Source organism: Salarias fasciatus, chromosome 10, assembly GCF_902148845.1.
Source record: "Salarias fasciatus chromosome 10, fSalaFa1.1, whole genome shotgun sequence".
In the NCBI taxonomy this organism is placed as follows: Eukaryota; Metazoa; Chordata; class Actinopteri; order Blenniiformes; family Blenniidae; genus Salarias; species Salarias fasciatus.
In genome coordinates, this window is record NC_043754.1 from 15749968 (window position 1) to 15772930 (window position 22963).

The window sequence follows — 22963 nt, forward strand, 5'->3', positions numbered from 1 at the left end:
TATTGAATTGTTGGGTATGCAACCCACTGACATCCATCCATCCATCCATCCATCCATCCATCCATCCATCCATCCACTCCAGTTACTGCAATGGACAAACCCACAAAAACTATTTAATGTCACTTGCTTGTTTGACTTGTCTGGAAAAATGTTGACTGAGTTGCTTTGAAAGAAGCCAAACGCCACATCGGGAGCCTGAAAGCGGTTTCTGCGGGTCGCCGGAGTTTAACGGGTGAGGGGGAAACCCTGAGAGGGATCCAAGTGTGCAGACTGAACGTACGACGGCAGTCAGCGATGTACTTAACCACTTTGCTCAGAGGCAGGAGGACGAGGTAGAGCCAGGCAGATGGGAAGAGCTGGGTAGAGAAGAGAGAGAGAGACTGAGGAAGTCAATAATATACTTAACCTTGCTCCGCACACTCCCTGTGTCCCTGTTATTGTAAGACAAGCAAGACGAGGAAAAGAGGCGGGAGAGAGCGAAATGCCAGGACTCCGGAATGGAAACAGTCAAAGAGGCGGCGAAGAAGAGATGTTTTTTTGTCAGCACAAATGTCAGAGTAGTTAAGTGTGCACGGGGCAGGCAGGGAGGCCGGGGTACAGGAAGAGCTCCATATAAGAGGGAATAGCCCAGTTTTACTGCCACATAAATCTCTTCCCCCCTCACGGAGGGTTGTAACGCACCTCCTCCTCTTGGCTCTCCTGCTTCAGTCTGTCAGTATGTGAAAAACCTCCTTTTGACTCCTTGACTCTATCTGTGGCTGTCTTTTTTTTCTCTTTTTGCTTCATATTTCTTACCTCCACACTCTCTTGACCCATGCCCTCCTTTTTTTTCACTCTGACTGAGGCTCTATATATCTCTTCCACTGACCCTTCAGCCGGCAGGGTGAGCCATTAAGCATTTATTTAGACTGTGGTTTTAACCTTCTGCCTTTGATAACTTTCCCTCTTCACTCCTCTTTTCATTGTCTCCTTGTCGGGATTGTAATTTGAATAAAAGTTTAATTTTTGTTTTGAATTTCAATGGGAGGTTTGTTGAACAAAGCGTTGCTTAATATTGCATGACTTTCACAGCCATGAAAGATTTATAGTCAAAGTCAAAGTGAGCTTTATCGCCAGTTACTACTACACATGCAAGACAATCAGTGGAATCTGAACTGTGTCCTGCTTTACGCATTAAACTACAGCTGAGTCTGCTAATGCAATAATATTTATGAATGAAAAATTGATCATTAATATTTGACCAGAATTAACTTTTTTGCTAACTATCAGTTTGTCTTTTTTGCTCTTCTTTCGTGTGAGATGCATTCGGACCTACGTTAACCAATCTTACTGGATTATTACGGTGATGAGTGGAATCTATCTCAGACTGGGAGCTGAAGCAATGTCAAATCAGAGAGGAAGAGGGGAATTAGTCTGTGCTTCATCATCAAACCGATGGAAATAAAGTGTTGATTCAAAATGAGCCTCAATAACAATTTTTTTGGTGGAAAATTTCATCTCCAAGTTTTGCTTATGTTGCTAATGACAAGAAAATCAGAAACTCCACAGCAAGGCTGGTGAAATCATTTTTCCCAGTTGGGCCACATGGAAAGTGAGGACGGCTGTGAAGGATCCAGCCAGAAACTCTGCAGTCTGATGATAATATCTCTTATTAAAGGGCCTCGTGGTTTTGTAGCAACTCCTGATGGGGAAATGAGAGAAGACGTTTGCAGGTGTTTGATCTGCATGTGTCGAGTTCTTTCTCTTCCTCTTCCACTGATTAATGGAGGATTAAAAATTAAATGTTTGTTCAATTTCAGCTTCTTATAAGAAAGTGAATGTTTAATAAATAGTTTTGGTCTATTTTAATCCTGTTTAAGTAACACTATTTGATTCATAGCTGACTGTCCTTTCTCTCTGATGTTCCTCCTTTGTGCCAGTAGCATTTCCTTTTCTTATTTCATCTTATTCCTCTCTCCAGAAGCCGTCCTTTCTTATCACCGCTATCTCCTCCTCAGCTCGGCTCGTCCTTTCTCCTGCGTGGCGCTGAAATGAAACCCATACTTCACAGTGTCAGAACATGAGTAGAGCCATTAAAACTGCTCTGAGCTGTTTGTTGCTTTGTAAATTGGAGTGAAATTGCTTTCTCCATGTAACACTTCACGTTAGTTGGTAAAGCGAGCGTAATTGTAGACGTATTTAAATGCAAGTTGAGGAAGTGGCGAAACTTTTTTTTTTTCTCCTTTGCGCTCTACAAGTGATGCTTAATTTAGCGTAAAAACATGTGCAAATAATTCAGTCGGAATAATTAGTGATGTTTTTCTCCTCCGCGAACATCTTGAACACTGATTATTTACCTGAGGAACTTTCGCATCAGAGAGGGACTGCATTTACGACTGAAACGAGGGACTATGTGTGCCATGGTTGCTCATGAGAGAATTGACTTTTGAGAGTTTTTCGAGGATTTCAGGCAGCACAGCACTAATACAGAGTGAAACTGTAACCGGCTCGTACAAGGACTCCCACGATATGTGAAGAAGTGGAACAACTGTAATGTTGTGAAGTTCCCAGCGAGTCCGAGGCGCTAATGTGTAACGGTGATCAAGTGGGTTTATCCTGGCAGCCGGCCCGCTGCAGGCTCTGACAGATTGGTGCCATCAGCGCATTATTTCATTAACACTTGTGTTTTCATGGTGAACATCTTCTCACTTGTCGTTTCTCTCTCTCTCTCTCTCTCTTATTTTCTTGCTCCCTTCCCTACCTCCTCCTCTGCCCCCCCCCCACCCTCCCCGCCTGCCACCCCCCTGACAGATGGAGAGCGAAAAGAAGAGGAGAAAATACTCCACGAGCAGCAATGACTCTGACACCACTGACAGTAAGTTGGAGAGGGAGGAATTCAGAGAATGTGTGTGTGTGTGTGTGTGTGTGTGTGTGTGTGTGTGTGTGTGTGTGTGTGTGTGTGTGTGTGTGTGTGTACAGTGAGCGGCCTGATTCTAGTCAGCTCCCACAGAGGACTCCTCACATTCGTTCTGCATGCAGACTTTCCTCCTGTCTCGTTGTTTTTTTTTCTTTCCGTTCCTCTGCTCATTAAGACTTCCCATTTTTAACCGCAGAAACAATGCAAATATAAATACAGCAGCAGTCAGTTGTGTCACGAAATACCGCCCGCAATGAGATGGGTTGGCAGGAAAGTCACAATAATTTGACTGAAAAAAACCTGATTTTATTGGGAAGTTACATTTTTCTTTGACACTGCGTTCCAGGTAAACTAATGGATGGGACCATTTCCTGTCTGTCTGCATGGCCGTTTAAAGAAAAGCATTGTAGTAGCAATCGATCTGTCAGATTCCTGGTTCTGAATTGTGATTGGTTGTCTCTTAGGCTCATTTAGACAAAAACACTTCAAGTGAAAACATAATTTTTCCATTTTTGTTTCAGAAAACTTCCATGTTTACACGGCAATGTTCTGATAATGATGTAGTTAGCACGAGTTGGTCTCTTGTTGGTCATTTTTGTAATGTAACCACATTTTTGCAAGCACACAATAGCTGCTATTATTGCTTTTTCATCACTTTAATAAGTTTTTTTGTGTTGATTTGCCAGACTCTCAGTAAAGTGGGAAGAAACTCAACATATCTGTTTGATCTGTCGTGGAGACATGTCAGAAATAATCGATATCAGTAATCGATAATTGATTGGCTCCCGCTGATAAAATGGCATTAAATAACATTCATGAAATGTGGTACTCTATAAATATTCGATCAATTAAAGATAGAGATATTTGGAACGATGTCACCAGATTGTGATGAGTTGAATAAAAAACAACACACATACATCTCACTAGCTGTAACTTAACAGTGTTTCGATTTGCTGCAGTTCTACTGAGCTGCTGTTGTTCTTCTAGAACACTGGTTGGTGATCTCTGACAGAGTTCCCCTTTGCTTGCGGAGCGCGTGCCGATCTCAGCTCCGCCGCGGTCCGGGAGCCGTCTGAGCCGACGCTTCACTAAATCAGCCACTTAAGACGCACAGATTGTGGCTGCAAAGTCAATAAAGCCCACATCTCACATTTGCGGTGTTGAATTTATTTAGCAAGTCAGGCCTTATGTGCTTTGGAAGTAATTTGCTGGCAGCGTGATGAATGGATATTAGAGGAAGAATGCGTCGTTTGACAGGCTGATGTGTTTTCTGCCCAGAGTCATGACACCGGCTCTAATAACCACTTATGAGCAGAGCGGCAGACGAGGCGGCGATGGGGAGATATTCTGCGTGATGCTGGGAAACATCTGGCCAGACTGCCGCATTACCACCGCTGGAAACTCTGCCTTCGACATGCAGCGTTCCACAAGCACACTTGGCTCTCACAGCTGATCACTGTCTTCAACAGAAAAAAAAAAAAAAAAAAAGAATGAAGATTTAGTCAGCTAGCAATTTTAATCTAATTTTGAATGCCATTCTTTTTGGCTTCTATCAGCTCAGCGTGACTAATTCTTGGCGTTCGGGAGTGAGAAATAAATATATTTGTTGGGCCGCTCTCATGGCGCTTGTCAGGCGAGAGGAGAATGAAAATTAAACACTTTAGTGATCCAGAACGAACGTGAGAGAAGGTAAAGTTCGTTTGGTTTGGTTTTCCCAAACTCTGTTGCTTTATTTAGATTTAGATACTGTTTTTCTTCTTGGTTAAAGTAGTTAAAATAACACAGAATTTTCTTATGTAATGAGAAACCAGACGCAGTAGTTTTAGTCAGTTTGGTGCCAGGAATGAAAATGATAGTTTTTCATTTGTCTGGCGAAGTACTCATGAATCATTTTTTTTTTCTGGAATAAAGTCCAAATTCAATTAAGAAATATTACAAAGAAAAGAATAAAATCCTTTTGATTCTTGTTCTCTTGCCTCAAAAAATGATGGAGGGTGCATTGATTTAATGTAAGATAACCCTGTAGGCTGTCGTGTTGGGTTAAGAAATGTCTCCACCTCTTTGTTGAAGAACTTTAAGAGCTAACGTCAGATTCAGATCTCCGCACAGATGATTTCTGAATTTGACTGTCAGCCAAACTCACGATTCCAGCTGTTTACACCACAGGCTGAGCTGACCTCTGGTCGGGTTTTACTGTTATGTGGTCACAGGTCTGCATGTATAATGTGTTTTACAGCAGGTTTAACAGGCTGCTCTTCCAGACCCGACCGGAGCGCCCCTGCGCCGAAGGCCGTGCGGCCGGCTTTATAATCAGCCCTAAGCTGTCGGCCTCCCCCGGCCGGTGCCGTGTGGGCTCCAGCTGCATCTGTTCGCTGCAAGTTATCGGGTTTCTAATTGAAGGATGCCCATGGTAATTTTGGCCGCTGTGCACCGAGCGCGGCTTTTAATTAACACGCGGCCATGATGGTAACCTCCAACTGTGCGGCGGCCTGTTTGGTTATCTGGCCGCGGTGATGGGAGTTGTGCAGCTGCCTTGTGTTGGTGGCATGGGCGCAACCTACTCACACACACACACACATACACACACACTAGTGGAATGCAGAGGCTTGTTCTCACTCAAAAATGTCCAGCAGATTAGAGGACAACCCACCAAATATTTTTAAATCGGCAGCACACACACGCAGACGGCGCTGCAGCTCCTGCAGGGTCGTGTGCAGCCGACACTTTGTTAGGAGGCTGAACGTTGACTTTCACTCGGGGTGGACGTGCGGCCGCTCATCTAAATGATGACGGTTACCCGAACCGCGGGACGTTTTGCCTCATTAAGAATGTGTTTGTGTGTTTTGTCTTTCTCGTTCCAAAGGGTGTACAAAAATCGCAGATGGTCGAATTTTCTGTGTAGAACTGTGACAAATAATAAGCCAAACAACAATGTCTTAGTAGGGAGCAGTTTAACACAAAGACTTTAGAGCAAATGTCCTGCTCCTGCTGCCTGACTCTTCTTATGCTTGAGATAGTTGCGCAACTCCAAGCCAAAGCCTGGTATTTACATGAACTCATTTAATATACCAGATTGGTTTTAATCAAAATGATAGCTTTAAGTTTCAAACTGTTGCACACATCCTGACACTTGTTTGTGTTTCCAATTGTGTTGTACAACTGTGTTTGTAGAGATGCTGTTTGTGTGATAATCCAAAATGAAAAATACAAGACAATGTTTAGTGTAGTGTTGTAGGGAAGGTGAACTTAACTTGAACAGAACTGTACGGAAAACAGATGGGTGGCGAGAGGATCCCTTTGGGGATCCTAAAATGGAGAACTTTTGTGGCGTTCTGGGGGTTCATTCGAGGACCACGGTGCTCGGAGCCTCTGAAAAGACAACTTTCTGAAACGACTCCCAAGGTGGAACTTTGTTAAACTGCTCGGACTCCGTCTCCATATAAATGACGGAGAATGCAGCTGTTCTCCAGCAACAGCAATCCGACTCCATGTTCTCACCATTGTTAATATTTACAGCGTGCTGCGCGTTGCTGTGTAAATGAAACTTTTCTGAAACACAAAAACCTATGCTGAATTGTTAAACCAAATACGATGAGAGGAGCTGATCCACTAGCATGTATGTATGCATGTATGTGTTCGTTCGGGGGAGGGAGGCGGAGCCGCTGATTTCGACGACAGGCCTGACAGCAGCTCTGCCCCCGGCGCAGTTAGCTGTTCGCACGTCACCAGTAAAATTAGCATGGTGGCAGTACTGCTGGCGGTGGCGAGGGAAATATGTTGAGTGGGAGGCAGCACACACACACACACACACACACACACACACACACACACACACACACACACACACACACACACACACACACACACACACACATGCGCGCACTCTCATGGAGTCATGGTCACAATGTGCTACATTACACAGTATTGTGTTTTCTATTACGCCAGTGTGATGTAATTTAATTGGCAATTTGATGCCTTTTTTTAATGACAGTCTTCTTCACATTGCACACTTGAAAATAAGCTTTTATCTTTATCTGCTGCAGCGATTTCGTGATTTAAGAAAATGTAGGGAAATGGAATGAATGAAATTACACACTCGCTTGTTCTCTCTCTCCTCGTATTAAAGCCTATATGCACATGCATTAGAAGACGTGCACGCGGATACAGAGAAACACACGGCGCTGTTAATTGAAGTGGTGGGTGGGATATTGGCTCTAGTGTCTGGTTAATTGCATTTAAGTTGTGTATTAATGAGGTTGTAAAGGACCACTGTGGACTAACAGCTTAACAAGATGCTATTTATACTGCCATTACTTATTAAACCTCTTAATAGATCATCATCAGTCTGCTTCAATTAGAGGCCTGACGCAGAGTAGTGGTACCGCTTCCAGCTTCGGAAGCCGCTTTTGTTTGTCTGCTTTCTTCGAGTCTTTGTTTGTGGCGCGTCAACGTTCCACATCAGTGTGAATTACAAGTGTTAACAGTGACCGCCACTTCATGATTGCTGCAGTGCTTTTATCGCGAAACAATAGCATTTCTTCGGTTCAAGCTGCTGGGTATCACAGCACTGATTTGTCACCCCAACCATGCTTCAGCTTTGTTTTTCTTTTTTTCTTTCTGCAGGTCAAGTGACGTCGTGGTCCAGGTCCTCAAAAAATATGGGCACCAGCAGCACATGGGTCCGACACCAGCACCAGAAACCATCAGAAGTGAGTGTGTATGGAACTCTGCTTCGGTGACCCTGGCATGTTACAGTACACAAAACAGTGTTTGATGAAATTCTCCCTCTATTTGACCATCACAAGCCTGCAGTTTTTGTTCCACCTCAGTGCCGCCTGGGAAGGATATTTGTTGTGGTTTTGGCCAGATTTCATTTTATCTGGTTTTTGCTTTACATTGAGTTTTTTGCGCCACTTGTGATCGCTTTATATGAAGTGAAATCTTTGACATGCAAAATTCTGGATTAATGCTGTTGGGTTTCTGCACAGGCTCGTGTATCAGAGCTGCTGCAGCTGCTGTTGTTTTGGTCACACAGATAAATGCCTGAGGTGGCAAAAGCACACTTTTTTTCAGAGTAGAGGTGCAAATACTTGTGCAAAAAAAACTGGTGAAAGTAGAAATACTCCAGCTAATAAAGTGTCTTACTTAAGTAAAATTAAAACAGTTGAGGTTTTCAACTGTACAAAGTGAGAAGTGACACTTTTTTTGGCTGTCGCCTGGATGTGGAGTGTGTTTCGTGTTTGATAATTTTTCCTCTCGTGTCTGTCATACGTAAGCGGAGCTGACAGATGCACAAAGGTTTCATCTTCTCTCTGCGGATTTGTCTCGTCTGCTGAAATCAGTGTTGATAATTGAGAGTCACACAGAGATCCACTTCATGAATGAACTTTCTAGCAAAAGCAGCTGCAGTTGTATTTGAGTGAAAGAAACACTCCTGTCCAATGTAAATACAGCCATCTCCGACATCAACCGTCCACACTGATGGCACAGATCGGGGTGGCTAAAGTACCAGGTTGGGACATCCATATGGTCATGATGAATGATCCCAAGGGCTCCCAAATGACCACCCTGAGGGAAAAACTGGCATAATCCGGTTGGAAAATGGTGCTCTGGACCAGTTGTGGCAAGGCACTGCCTGCCACAATCACACATTCCTCCCACTCCGCCACTGAAGTGGGTTCAAATCTGTTTAAGGAGAACTCGTCTCTCGCTTGTTTGAAGAGTTTGTCTCCCGAAAATAATTTCTACCATTTGGAAGAAATTACCCCCCACCTTGAAAAATGAAGGACGGACTGAAAAGAAGAACTTTTCAATGACGAAGATCTTTCACAAAATTGAAATTTATAACCGTTTCAAAGGGCAATTTGTTTCACCTCCGCTGTGATTTGTCCCTGTCCTTTCTCTGAAAAACTAAAGAAATGGATGAGCGCAAATGATTTTTTTTTTTTTTTTTTTTTTTGAAACTTTTCAAAGGAGAATGAATAAAGCTGAAATGGCATGCATGGCCCCGAACCGCCCTGAAGTACAAGTCATCAGCAGAGCATCTGTCAGGATTGTGCATCTGAAGCTTCCTCCCCCTCAGCTCCATCCAGTTAACCACAGGCTGTTGGAAGGTCCTGTCAGCAATCAGACTCTCAGTAATTACTACTGTAGCTCTTTGCTCTGACCCGGGCCTCAGCTGAAGAGCCAGGGGCCACGTTCCCTTTCATAATGCAGCCTCCCGGCTCCGGGGCGCGCTGCTCTTTCAGAGAGGACGATGTTTTACACTCACGTTTGTTTCTTGCTTTTTTTGGAGGCTGTGAGTGACAGAGGGGGGGAGAGGTTGAGCAAACAAAAAGGGCGAGTGACATCTGACAAAGGTTCGCTGCGAAGGTTTTGAAGTAGCAAGGGCATCCGAGCAGTTGGAAGAAAAGCTGAACATGTTGAGTGTGAAAAGTGCCGCTTGAGGGGCATCGATAAATCTCACTGCTTTTTTCCCCCCCCATCTTTTTTAAATAGTCTTGTTTAAATAGTGAGTAGTAAATAGTACGTTTTCTTAACTCACATTTTTATACAGTAAGCAGCCTTCATGTCTGTCTCTGCTTCAGATAAGCTGCCACACTGCATCTGAACAACATTTCTAACTTTGAAATCGTCTGTTTACGTCCACTTTTTTTCCGAAACTTGACAACCGTGCACACCATACATTAAGATGCACCAGGCGTAAAAACGAGCAGCCTCTCTTAAGTTCCTCTTTTTCATTCTGAGCACAGTTATGTAATTTTCCTCGTATATTGAAGTGCAGCACCGTGACTGTCTTTCAGGACATATACCAAAAAAAAAAAAATTACATATGCTGTCTGTCATTTTCTTAAGATTCAAAGTGCTTGGACTGAAAATAATTCCTGCTACAAGATTAGAGAAGTGGCCAAAATATGTCGACGATGGTCTTCGAGTGTGGCTGTGCCAAACATGTATAAACAATTCAGATGTGGTGGGTGACACTCCAGCGAGGGGAGTTTATTTTCGGCGCACCCAAACCTTTACTTAGCCGAACTGAGATGTTTCTTGACTCTCACGATGTTTCTAAAAGGCTGCTCGTACTTTGACATCCGGTTGATGAATTAACTAAGGAGCCTTTGTCTATTATTTGCTTTCCTGGAAGTTATCTGCATTTCTTCACTGAAATACAGCTCTGTTGGTCTATTTCTGGATTTTCTTTCAGAGATCGAATGTTTTACTTCCATGACCTGAATATTCAGGAAAGGTGAAGAGGCATTCTTTGTATATGAGTAGATAAATTTGGTTAATATAGATCAGGAACTGCCAAATGTCACATTTACATGTGGCATTTGGTGTTGGAATTGTTGAAGTAGCCTGCGAGGCTATCGGGCTTGTTAGTTTCGTTTCTAAATATCATGTGGTTTTTTTTTTTTTCCCTTCGCTGATGGGTTTCGATTGGCGCCGTCCCGCCTCTGCTCGCGAATCACATCAGTACGTTGTGATAAACGGGACGTATTTTCTTAGTGGAAGAAACACCAGATCTTTCTGAAACGAAGTGGTTTTGAAAACAATCAGAACTTTAGCAAAGTTGAAAAGGTGATATTTTTAGTGGACGGAAAACGTCCCGGTCCTCGTATCGCTGTAGGGAAGAAAATTAAACAGTGGCTCTCAGTGTGGGCGAGTTTATGAGATGATGCTGAGGGAGGTGTGGCGACTGGTAAACACTCTGGTCTTGTAATGACAGCGTAGCTCTTTTCTAAAAATGAGCCTTCTCTATTTGCACCTTCCACTCCACGCTTCACTTTTCTTAGAAGTGGTTTGAATGGTTTCACTTGGCGGAAGGAGGACATCGTCAAATGCTTCCTCTTTTTTTTGTGTGTGTGTGTGTGTGTGTGTGTGTGTTTAACTGTATTTATCTCAGTTGAACTGCGGGTGGAAGCTGAAAAAAAAGCAGCAGTCGTATGGACAAACAGGATGTCGTTGTCGCACACAGTGTGCGCACACAGAAAGCACACGTTTGGTCTTGCGGTTAATGGTTAGAAGCACCGATTGAGGCCGAGCTGAAAGGAAACACGGCGGTAAGGAAGCCGAGCGGGTCGACTTGCTCGCGCGCAGAGGAGGAAGAAGCTCGCTTTAAGACGACGCGCCGTAATGTAACGTGGCTGCAGCGACACTGAGTCGCCGGCCAGATTGAGGACTCGGTCTTAAGACGCGCCCGGCCTCATCTCTTGTGACAAAAGCAGAGCTCCCCTTCTTCAGAGAGAATTCCCCGACTCTCCCCCTGAGGATTGTGTGACACTTGTCAAAACACTGCAACACGGGCAGAGGACACACGCGCGCATTTCTTGGAGGAAGCTTGTCACAAAGTATCGAGACAGAAACATGAACACACACACACTTTTCACTCTGGGGGTTTCCTCTGGGCTTGTGGTATTGAAATTTTGTAGCACATAGTCAGATGGAGGGTGTCAGTATTCAGATTCCTTGTTTCCTCTGAATCTTTTCTGTCCTCTATGTGGCGATCAGACCTTAAGCACTTGATGTTTAACAGATTTTCTTCATGCTGATTTTTAACGAGGATTGTCAGTTATTGCAGAGATCTGACTTTTTTATGAACAGGAAAGTTTGGGAAAACACTTAATAAATGACCATGTGTACATGCGGTGCTTCGATGTCAGCATGAATGCGGGACATTTAGCTCCTTGTGCCATATGGTTACAGGATGAATCAAATGATTGTTGCGATTTCACTGAAATTCAGCATTTCTGCATTAGTGCGGCTCACACAAATGAGCTGTGAAGCATTAGCCCCGATGCCAAACTATGGTCTAATGATCTGTTCTAATTGTATGAGTTATATCACAAGCACAGTACTAATTTGTGACATTATACAGTTTACAACTTGGCAGTTAGTAAAACGCTGTGGCTCGCAATCAGCCCAACAGTTAATAAGTATGAATTAATCCATTCTCGCTGCCGAGGAAGAAAGCAGGTTGGTGTGAAGTCCCTGGCAGCGACGGCAAAGGGAGAAGGCGCTCATTTAGTTTCCTTTCATTTTAAAGGCCTTTTCCCTACGAATCATTCACAGCTTAAGTCTGCGATTTTTCACTTACTCGTATTTCTTTACATGTAGTGTTCTGTCTGTTGAAATGATTGTGTAGAAGCTGATGTGGTGGAGTCTGAGTCACACAAGCACAGGAAGAACATGCATACTCCACGCAGAAAGGTAGAATCCAACAGGTCTTGATGCTGTGAGGTGGAAGTACGGCAGTATTTGTCGTCTGTATGTTGATATAATGAGATAACTCTGAGCTGCATGTACATGTCGTATTTGTCCGAGCTGTAACTGAACCGGGATCAGTCTCCTGAACGCCGGGCTGCAGCGTCTCCGTCCCAAGGTTGGGAGAAAAGGCACCGTTAATGTGTTTACACACAAAGACGCTCGCACACTGTCCGTGCCACTGCACTCCAGAGTAATACAATAGAGACACACACTCCTCAGTAAATCCAGTCACCAATTACAAACCTCGTCTGTTTGAACAGAGCCGTTCCATTTAATCTGATCCAGCGTCAGCCTCCTGCTCATTAGCTACCTGTTGTCTCCATTCAGACTCCCTCACTTCATGCAGTGAGTCTGAATCGAGAAGCTTTAACGGTGAAGGGTTTTTGTTTTTTCCTGGATGACAGATGATGTAGGAAAAGTTCTGTTCACATGACGATAAAAATCCACAAACTGACAGGAATCCGATGATCACAATAATTGGATCTCATGCTTTAATGTGCGTGTTTTTTTGGTGTTGATACATCGCAACGCAAGACTCAAACCTCCTCTTATTTGGAAAACATCTGGCCTTGTTTTGCTGAACTCCGCTGAACGTTAGCTGTGTTGAAGAGTTTTATTTAACGTGAGTTTGGTCTCCTCCTCATGCCAGAAGAGGCTGGCTTCACATTGTTTTCTCCTGTTATGATTCGCTGCTCATGTTCACTACAGTTTTCCTCCTTAAAATAAATGAGCAGACGGAACTATGTCAGATTTAGTACACACAGACTGAAGCTTCACAGAATTGGGGAGAATTCTGCATTTATCCATCTTTTTTCATCATCAGATATCTGCCTTTATTTGATAAAGCATATCACATTATTCTGTTTACATGAATAATTTGCTCACTGAAGAAATGGATAGTGATCAGATTTTTAGTTTAAACAGACTCAGCAATACATCATTTGGAATGTGTTTGCTATTTATTTTTGAGTTCTTAGTTTCTGTTTCTATAGATGTTGACGAGTGTTCATGTCTCAAAAAGTGAACTTTGAAGGATATGAAGTCCGTCTTCTGTGGCGTTGTACAAATTCGAAGCAGCCGAAGCAAGTGATGGAAAACATTACAAACCTCATAAATCACCTTTGCTCCTCGTTACTTACACTTGTTGAAGTAATATTACGATCAAATTAGGTCATTGGAAAATGGCTTCAGGCTCTGGACGAGCTGTGTGAACCATCCTTAAGTGTTTTCTTAATCAACTTGTGCGTTAAGATGGGAAGTTATCGCTCTGAGGCAGCTGTGTGCGCATCGAGATGTCCAGATGTTGTAGGTGGACCACAGGCAGAAGCCGTTATAATCTCTATGGAGTGGGCTCGTCGTTGTCTTTGAAGCCAAATTGTAGCTGCCAGATGTTACAACTTGTAATGCTGTGGATTTCTGTTTGCACAAACAGTTGAATTACAAAGATAAGGGAAAAAGAAAGCCTGAAACTCGGAATGGAACTTGCAGGTTTGAGTGGAGCACACTTCCCAACATAGGTGCGGTTCTGTTCACTGTTATTTTGAGGCAGTGTTTTTTTCCAGTGATTTCTGAAACCCAGAAGCTTACCACAGCACCAAGTGTCACCTTTTAGCCTTAATTCTCCTTCACTCATGGAAACATTTTTATCTTGTAACACTGGCCAGAGTGTGGATTTTCTTTGACATCTTCATAAATGAAGCAGACGATTCAAGGAAGCGAAGCTTGGTCCACTTGAAGTGGTGTGGAAGTGCCCTGAAAATGACTCAGTGAACTTTTGACACATCTAATTATACTTTGGACAAAAACTTGAGAAAACAAATCCTTAATGAGGCAATTTAATGGGTTGTTATGTCCCCAGAAATAAATATTAAAAACAATATTTATCTCTCCGCGGGAAAATCCTGCCCTACTAAATATGAACTTCTTGGAGAGTTTGCAGCGCTGTTCAGGCATCATCAAGGTCAAATCCATCTTAAGAGTTAAGTATCTACGAAGGGTTTATTACTGATGATACTTTAGGATACATCAATGATTAAAAATGTGTACAGTTCACAATATGTTTATGGTGCCAGTGCACAAGTGTGTGTGTGTGTGTGTGTGTGTGTGTGTGTGTGTGTGTGTGTGTGTGTGTGCGTGTGCGGGCTTTGATGCCTCCAGCTGCTGACACTCATTAGCAAATGGGATAAACAGCTGTGAAACTCCATGGCAACCAGATGCAAACAAGTTTGAGCTGATGTGTGACAACCGCACGAACACACGCATACACGTGCACACGTGCACATGCACGCACGTGCGTGCCAAACCCAGTGAATAGATGAGAATAGAGGAGCGGCCCAGAGAGATGGTGGAGGGCTTTGCATGCCGACACCCCATACCAGCCGGGAAATCTGTGTAAACACATGTAAGCACACACACACGCGCACACACACACACACACACACACACACACACACACACACACACACACACACACACACACACACACACACACACACACACAAACATAGCTTCTAACCGCTGTATTAAACTGCCAGGATTACTAACCCCGCTCATCTGCCAGGTGCTGAAATCTAGAAAAACAGAAGTCATTGTTTTCCCTTCAATGCGAAGAAGGCAGATAAAATGAAGGCGGATTAATAGAAGTATGGATGTTGAAAAGAGGGTTTAGGTGGACGGATAGAGTGAGATCGTGATCGGCTGGTTGTGAAGGTGAAGAAAGAATGGTGGAGGGAACGGACAGACGGGTGAATAAGATGGGTGAGGAATGCCAAAAAATGAGGCAATGGAGACGAGTGTGCTTCAGTCAGAGATCTGAGGTGGATGGAAGATCATGAAATGACGACAGGTGATGTGAGGAGAAATTTAGATTCCGATTGATTTTACGTCAAATTTTGAAGGCTGGAGATAGAATATTTTTTTAAAACAATGCTGTTTTTGAATTGATAACAAAAATCTGAGCTGTTCTGAGTTGTTCTACTCAACAGAAATGTCTTCATGTGTTGTGTTGCTAACATCCCGTTCGAAGGATTAAACAAAACTCTGCATTTTTGTTTGTCTGCATTTGACTGAATTCCACTTCACCAAAGGACTCATTTTGATTGTTCTGCTCCCATCTCAAATCACTAATGTTTGTTGCCGAGACCCAAAACTAACACCACTGGCCAGAAAACGTCTTGGAACAATATAAACAGTAATCAGATGTGTGTTTTTTTCTGGTTAAAAAAAGTGAATTTGTGTTTGCCCATGAGCCTTTGCTTTGTTTAAGCGTGTCGTTTGTGTTTGTGTGTTTAACTTCTGGTGAGTGTGTGTGTGTGTGTCTGCCTGCCTTTCATGGGGACGATGACCCATATTTTTTACGTTCAGTCATGTGTGATGGTTTCATGGCAGAACATCAAAGTTGCAGGTTGTGAGACCTGGTGGAGTGCAACTCTGCACAAACTACTGCCATCTCAACGAAACATGTTTTTATTACAAATATTCAGAAAACATGTAAATAATATGTCCATCCATGCACGTTTTTTCCAATTTCCCCACTGTTGTCTTAATGCTCAGTTTCTCGGTGTTGTGCGCCACCGTTGTTGTGAGTGTTGTGAATCAACAGCAGATGAAAAAGACGGAAAATTGTGAAACATCAAAACCCGTTGTTACATAACTGCAGGACTTTTTCTCAGTGAAGCTTTTCTTTTTTTTAAAAAAATGGATAGTTATATTTGTGTTTGTTACTTAAAGTGACTCAGAACGCTCTCAGCAATCGAGTGGGCGTCAATATGAAGCCCGTTGAGGAGTTGATGTGCTATTCCGAGGCCTGGCCGAGCCGCTCTCATTTGCAAGTCTTAGTGTTTATTTTGGCCTGAGCGCAGCGCCGGCCGGGTGGAGTTCAGGGCTTCAGGGGCAATGCATTAAAAAAAAAAAACTGTTCGCCGGCAGGAACGTGAATCCGGCAGAAGCTGGATGAAAACGGAGCTAATGAAGGTGCGCATGAGAAGGCTGGCCGTCACCTGAAGGCTGTCCGAGCAGCAGACTAAAAAAATGGCATTGAATGAAGACAAAAAAACAAAACAAAACGAATTAATCAGTTTGATGGAATTCATTCACTCATAGCAAAGCAAGCTATAGATCCGTGGCACGCTATTCAAACTTTTTCCTCTTTGTCTTTTCCAAAGCTGCGCGTCACGTATATCTGCTGAGATTCAAAAGGAAGCATGGGTTGATTTTCATTTAAATAAGTTTGTTTGTCCCTGTTAATTAAGTCTGCCGCTGAAAAGCATGACAACTGCTTATGGATGCAGACGCACGCCGCAGCATTAATGATGTAGTTGTTTTGGTTGTTTTCAGCCACACATCTCCTAAAAAAAACTAGGTCACATCTTCCCCCAGCCTTCGCTTGCCATTTTACCAGATCGTCTGCCTCAGCTGCCATTCGAAGAATGATATTTGCATCGGACTCTGCGGGGGGAAATTGGCTTATCGCTTCTGCCTCTTAAGTCTCCTTCACTCTTTCTTGTCAGTGACCCAGTTTTTTAACCTTTATTTATTGAGGGAAGGTTTTTCTGAGCATGGTTCCCCCCTGCTCTCTCTCTCTCTCTCCCTCTTCCAGAAACAGCTTGCTTCATATTCATGATTTTACACACTTTCACACCTGGGAGTTGCAGAGTACAAGTGCAGCCTCCACTGAGCAGATCCACCGGAGCGCTTCGGAGGCTGCATGCTACGCTCGCCAAGCCAGCGGCGGAAAAATGTATACCTCTTTTTGTCAACATCAAATAGATTGTTTCTTTTATGCAATACCTTTAACAATTATAATTTCTATAATTCCATACTGTCTCTCTGTAATGCAAGACATGCAAGAGTTTCACCCTGATGAAACACCACTCCAAGCAGCTTTTAGGCTACAGATATTTTGATTTACATTTTTGGACAAGCTGCACTGATGATCATTTCTTCCTTTCATTCATTTATTATTATTATTATTGTTATTTTTTTTTAAAAGGATTCTTGTACAATGGAGGATGTGAACAGAGGGCACAATTTCAGCTTTCTAGAGGCCAAAAATCACATCTGTTCAAACGGGGGAGTGCAACCAGTCAGTCAAAGCCTTATTGAAGCGGGAACAAAGCTTAATTGCGTGACCTTTGAGTGAAGCCCTGGCAATCAGCCTGCCCTTGGCGTGGAGGGGCGTGCCGCCGCTTCACGCATCATTCAGGCCTGGAGCTCATGATGAGGAGCCCGCGTTCGCGGAAATCTCAAAAGGACTTGTTCTCTGTCTCGTCTCGCGCTAATGAGGGCCATAGATTGTAGGCTGAGTGTCTTTTCAGGGCACGGCGCCACGACGCTAGGCTAATAGGTACGGATGTGACATTTGGGATCTGAGAGGGGAGCCGGGACTATAGAAAGAGCAAGAGGAAATCCTTTTCACGTTCCTATCAAGTTCTTTGTGCGCCGTTTGAAAAGTGTCAAGCTGCTAAAGGCTGTGGATGCGAGTGATTCATGTTAGCGAGAGATGTTTCTGCATAATAGCGGTGACTCCCTTCACTGTTGCTTTTACCCCCCCCCCCCACCCGATCCGTCCTGTGCTGAAGCAGTGTGCGAGCGAGGGCGCTGAAAGGTTTCTTCAGGCCCGTGCTCTCGGTGCCCCGCATGGTGCCTGCTCTGCTGCGCTCACACAAAGAACAAGCTGCCATCTGAGCCATGTCTGACGCCATAAACCAAGAAAAACCAGAAGCGAAAAAAAAAAAAAAAAATCATTCTGAATGGCACTGGCTCAGCTGTAAAAATCAGAGGTTAGTGATCGAAATTGTTGCTTAGATGTTACACAGTTACAGTGTGTGTTTGGATATATATCCATTTTAAATCCAGCGTGCGCGTCAGCACCAATTTAACTCTGCATTTTCAGAATTTCACAATTTAATCTCATGCAAAAAGGCTCCAAGAATGTGACTGCAATTACCTTTCATCATTCCACAGATGATTGCCTGAAATGCAACATGTGATAACAAGCTCTCCGCACATGAAGGTGCTTTCATGAACCGAATAATGCTTGAACCGCTCTTTGCTGTGTATCAAGATGGAGCACGCCTTGTAATTAAAAACACAAAGGATATTTACTGTGAGAACACCTGGGCTTTGTGCTAATCCGGGCTTGATTACTTTTCTGGCAGTTTATTGGCTGATGTGGGACAGCTCCTCTGTGCACATTTATCTTCCAGATAGCCTTTTATCGTGTTTTAAAGAAACATTTCCTCCTTCGCTGTTTGTACTGTTTTTTTTTTTTTTGTTTTGTTTTTTTATTGCTGTGTATTTTCAGAGCATCTTGTTCGCTGTATAACACATGGTTTAGTTTCCGTCCGAGTGAAAAAGCAAGAAAAAAAAATTGAGAGTTAAAAATTTTGGCGAGTGTGTGATCTGAAGTGGAAAGCTGCTGCTGGAAGACTGTGAGGAAAAGATGCCTGCTGAATGTGTACTGGAGCTAGCTCTTCTTCTTTTCCTCTTCTTCCTTCTTATCCTCAGTCTTTGTCGTTTCCTTAACTCTGGAGGAGGTGTCGGACGAGCCAAACGTTTTCTCCTCCTTGAGTGTTTTCATCTCGTCGCATCCAAAAGTCTATCTTCTACTTCCTCTCTGCTCTCACTTCTCCGTGTCCGGCTTTGTAAAAGAAGAGATAAACAACTGAGAAAGCAGCTTTTTTCAAAAAATAAAATAAATAAATCTGCTTCTAGAGGAGAAAGCAAACTCGGAAATAACTTTTTATGATGAAATGCTTTTCGTGATCTGTCTTTTTCACCTCTTTGCTCACACTGTCATTGCGAATATATACCGCGTATACATTCATATATTCATGCTGATGTGGATACCAACATGACCAGTTTGCATATTGTAAAGCTACAACGCAGGTTCAGTGGGAATAACTGTGGTGAATTCACAGTTAGATTAACTAATTTGAAAAATTTTATTGAGCAGCAGCTCAAATTATTTCATACCCGATGACCACAAGGCAGCAGCCAACCGACCTCTTCTGGCTGGCTGATGGGTTCTGTGATGGAAAAATAAAGGAAAGCAAAAAACAACATCAAAAGGATCTGTCCATCATCCGTCCATCGCAAACCACATTATCTCAACACACTATCGCAGTGCTAATTCTAATGCTTTCTGTTAACTAATTCGTTTTAAGAAGATGCTCATGCGTCTTGTTTATCTGTAAAACTTTGCTGCTTGTGTTTTTCTTCTACTCTCGTAAAGTAGCAGCGCTCTGCTGTAGTGATTAATCCTGAAGTGATGCCCAGCGGCTTTTTTGTGGTCGATTTTTCTGTTGTGCCAGTCAGAAAAGTCTTCATTTAAACCCGGTGCCTGCGTCGAGCTTAATTGAGGCCTCCTGCTTTTGTACATCCTGTATCACTGTCATCAGCTTCCTGGGACTTTCGGTGGAACGGAGCCATCATTCATTTAATCTGGACTTTCCCCGCTGCGACCGGCCCGCATGGCGACCGTTAAAACCGGCTCAGATGCCGAGGAGCAGCATGCACGTCGCTCCAGTGCGCTCTTTGGTTGCTGCTTTGCAACAGACAAATCAACCTGGCTTCTTCTCTCACAATCCAACGTGCGTCAGAAGCCGGTGCGCCGGAGCGGAGCGGGATGTGCGCTCCTCAAGATAAAGCCTGTAATTTGTTGAATCTGTCACTGTTGATACTGAGACAGATTTATGTCTCTGTGGATATTAGAGACTGTTTGGATATATGTGTTTGTGCTCGCTGATATCACCGAAACGCTGCACTAATGCACTCACCACACACACACACACTGGAGCTCTCTCTTCTCTCAGTCTCCCATCAACCGCTCTCTCTCCTTCTCTGTCTTTTTCTCACTCTTAATCACCCACTCAACACTGTAACGCACACGCACACACACACACACACACACGCACACACTCCTTCCTGAGTCCTGTGGACCTTCCAAGCAGCCAATCATTAGAGGCCGTGCTGTGATGTGGCTGCTAAAATTATCCCCCTCTCTCTGTGAGTCGACATCTGCCATGACGCACTGCGAGGAGCCAGGTAGCCATAATGCCCACAGGAGGGAGGGAGCGAGAGAGAGAGAGAGAATGAACACCTCTCTCCTGTTTCCACGCTCCTGTGTTTGATTCTGCTTAGCCCCCGAATTCCTTGTTATTCGCTGGAACTCGCCACAATGCCGGCGCGGGTGTTTGTAGTCGGTCAGCAGAGATGCAGCTTCACCCTCTTGTCCTTTAAATGTCGCACCCTTTATTAGACATTCACAACGGCTCTTCTCAACCTTTTTCAAACCCGGGACACCTCCTCATGGTGTGTGTTTTTTTTTTTTTTTTCGTGGCACCTGCCCATTGACTTGCAGTGCCAATTTGTTGAACCACCGTACCTTGTTAAATACTTTCTCCTCTCTTCAGACAAATCAAATTAATGGATTCTCAAGGAGAAATAAAGAAAAATGTGCATTTAAGCAAGGTTCCACGTTGAGTGTTTCTGATGCTTGTTTGTGTTTTTTGTCCATTTTTATGAGTTTGAAGTTGAAATGTATTCAAGAAATATTGTGCAAATTGCATCAAGGTTTTTTTCTGCTGAGTAAAAAAAATAAAATCTTTTTCCAGTCCATAAAGCTCTGCATTAGTCAGAGTTTGTTTTAGTGTCACACTGCAGATACCAGTAAACAACTGAAATGTGACTTTAATAAAGTGGATGATGCCATCGAGGTGCAAAGAAAGCTGTTTTGTTCAAGTGCTGGTTCAGTTCGAGGAATGCTGCGGGAACGAAACAGAGCAGCTTTCAAGGGGAAAACCAACAATGCAGCCAAATGTACTGCTATGACAGGAATGACGCATTTATTATTGCTCAGTGTTTACGTGTTTGGGGGTTTAGCACCTGCTGGGCACTGCTGGTTTGAGTCAGACTGGGGATTTTTCAGTTTCACCAGATACTTCTGACTTTTGTGTTTTATTGGTGACTATAAATAGCCTGTTATATGTATCATTACGTATAAAATTATAGTTACTTTTTGTGTTTTACACCAATGGATGCATGTCTGGATGACAATTGAAACTGTGTGATATAATGTCAAATATCTCCAAGCAGATAACATGAAACAATCCAAATTTTCTTGAGAACAGACTTCTATGTGTAAGTGTTCTCCACCATTGAAATTACAGTCTTTATTTCTTAGAATTATTTGGTAGTTTCTCAGATTGGATGAGTTTTTTTTTTTTTTTAACATTGACTCATGCTGCTCTCATGGGTCGTTTTGCACTACGCAGGGTGCTGATCACTATCACGCCACTGCAGTACCTGTACTCAAAGACACAGAGGGTCCTGCCCGGTGTTTAGCAGTCTAATAATAACTAACAGCAGGATGAGAAGCGAAGGGCGAAGCATCCTCGTTCCCTTTCTCTCGGCGCTTTCATCCCTTTCGAAGTCACACATGAACAAAGCTGATTGTGTTTGAAGATAACCAGCCCGTCGAGCGATAGCGCGTTTTGTCGGCTGGCCTTTAAAAGCACTTAAAACACTTTGTCACTGCGCTTCAAGGAAACTGGCTCAGCAACACCGTAATAACAAGTCTCCTGTGTGGGTGAAGGCTGGATGTGCACCGGCGTGCATGTGTGTCTCAGCAGAGTGTGAACACATTTGTGTACGACCGTGTATACCTTGTGTGTTCTTTTTCCGTGCGTGGGTGTGTTTAGTCATGTAAGCGCAGTGCATCTGAGTGTATTTGTGTCCGTGTTTATGTGCATTTGAGTAATGTGCATCCCAATTTATTTGTGTGTGTGTTGTGTGCGTGCATGTGTGTGTGTGTGTGTGTATTTCCTGATTTGAAATGTCAGCTCTCAACAGCCATCCTCTGTGGTTTCTGTTCTGTTCGGCTCGGGAGGCAGCAGACAGTCCTAATCTATCAGCGCTCCGCAGATGGTCAGAGATACAAGTCAGTCCACAAAATAAGACGGACAGGTAGAGCGCCCCGTGCAGCATACAAACAAGCCCAGTCACAGATCAGCAGAAGCTCAGTTTACAGGAGAAAAAAAAAAAGGTGAGGATTGTTACTGATAGACTGCAAGGTTGAATCTCGGATGAATTTTGTACTTTTTTTTTTTCCTTTCTGAATCCAAAACGTGCAAAAGATCTGAAATATATTTTTATGGTTCATAGTAGTGGTTACATGTAGTGAAATGGGATCAGTGGTGGGCATTAAAGAAATCATCTTGAGTTTGATGAGACGCTCTCTGAAGAAGTAGCCACTTGTTGCAGACTTCCTGAGTATTTATTTTATGTGTGTATCCCAGCTGACGGCACATAAAATCCATCTTATGATCCTGACTATGATCCTATCAGTGTTTTAAGTTTTAACACGCTCTGCGAACTTCATTTCATAAACCTGGTTAGGAAAGCATGTTTCCATGCGTGAAATCTGCCTCTGCTGAATCGGAGGAGACGTCGAGACATGGCAGCCGCGACGCCACGTGAGACGTACGGCGGCTGATAATGCAGTGTCACAGTGCTGCGGTCACGGTGGGAGCCGGAGCTGCAGGCCGCATTGTGTAAACAGCTTCTGCTGCCACACTTCTGCAAGGTCGCTTGTTGTGTTGTTACACCGACGTTGCTCGGGTGACGAGTAGCCGCGGGTGGTCGGTGTGCGCCGTAATGACAGCGTCGGTCGCTCGGGCTTCAGTCGGCCATCTTCAAACCCGCTTCACTCCTCTGAACAAGGCTACATGTATCATTAGGATTACTCTTCTGTCTGAGGTGGTCCGGTGTGCAGCTGTGACAACACGGATACATCACCAATCA

The 22963-nt window shown here is 43.6% G+C and overlaps 1 protein-coding gene across 4 annotated transcripts in view; it reads left to right on the forward strand.

Moving 5' to 3' along the window:
• jade2 (jade family PHD finger 2) overlaps positions 1-22963 on the forward strand; it is a 174379-nt gene that overhangs the window by 21130 nt on the left and 130286 nt on the right. For all 4 annotated transcript variants that reach the window (XR_003932254.1, XM_030100614.1, XM_030100613.1 and 1 more), the window contains exons 2-3: positions 2791-2854; positions 7520-7605. Coding sequence is in view for 3 of the 4 variants with exons in the window: in XM_030100614.1 (XP_029956474.1) it covers positions 2791-2854; positions 7520-7605 (150 nt within the window). In the remaining variant the exon portion in view is untranslated. The remainder of the gene's footprint in view (positions 1-2790; positions 2855-7519; positions 7606-22963) is intronic.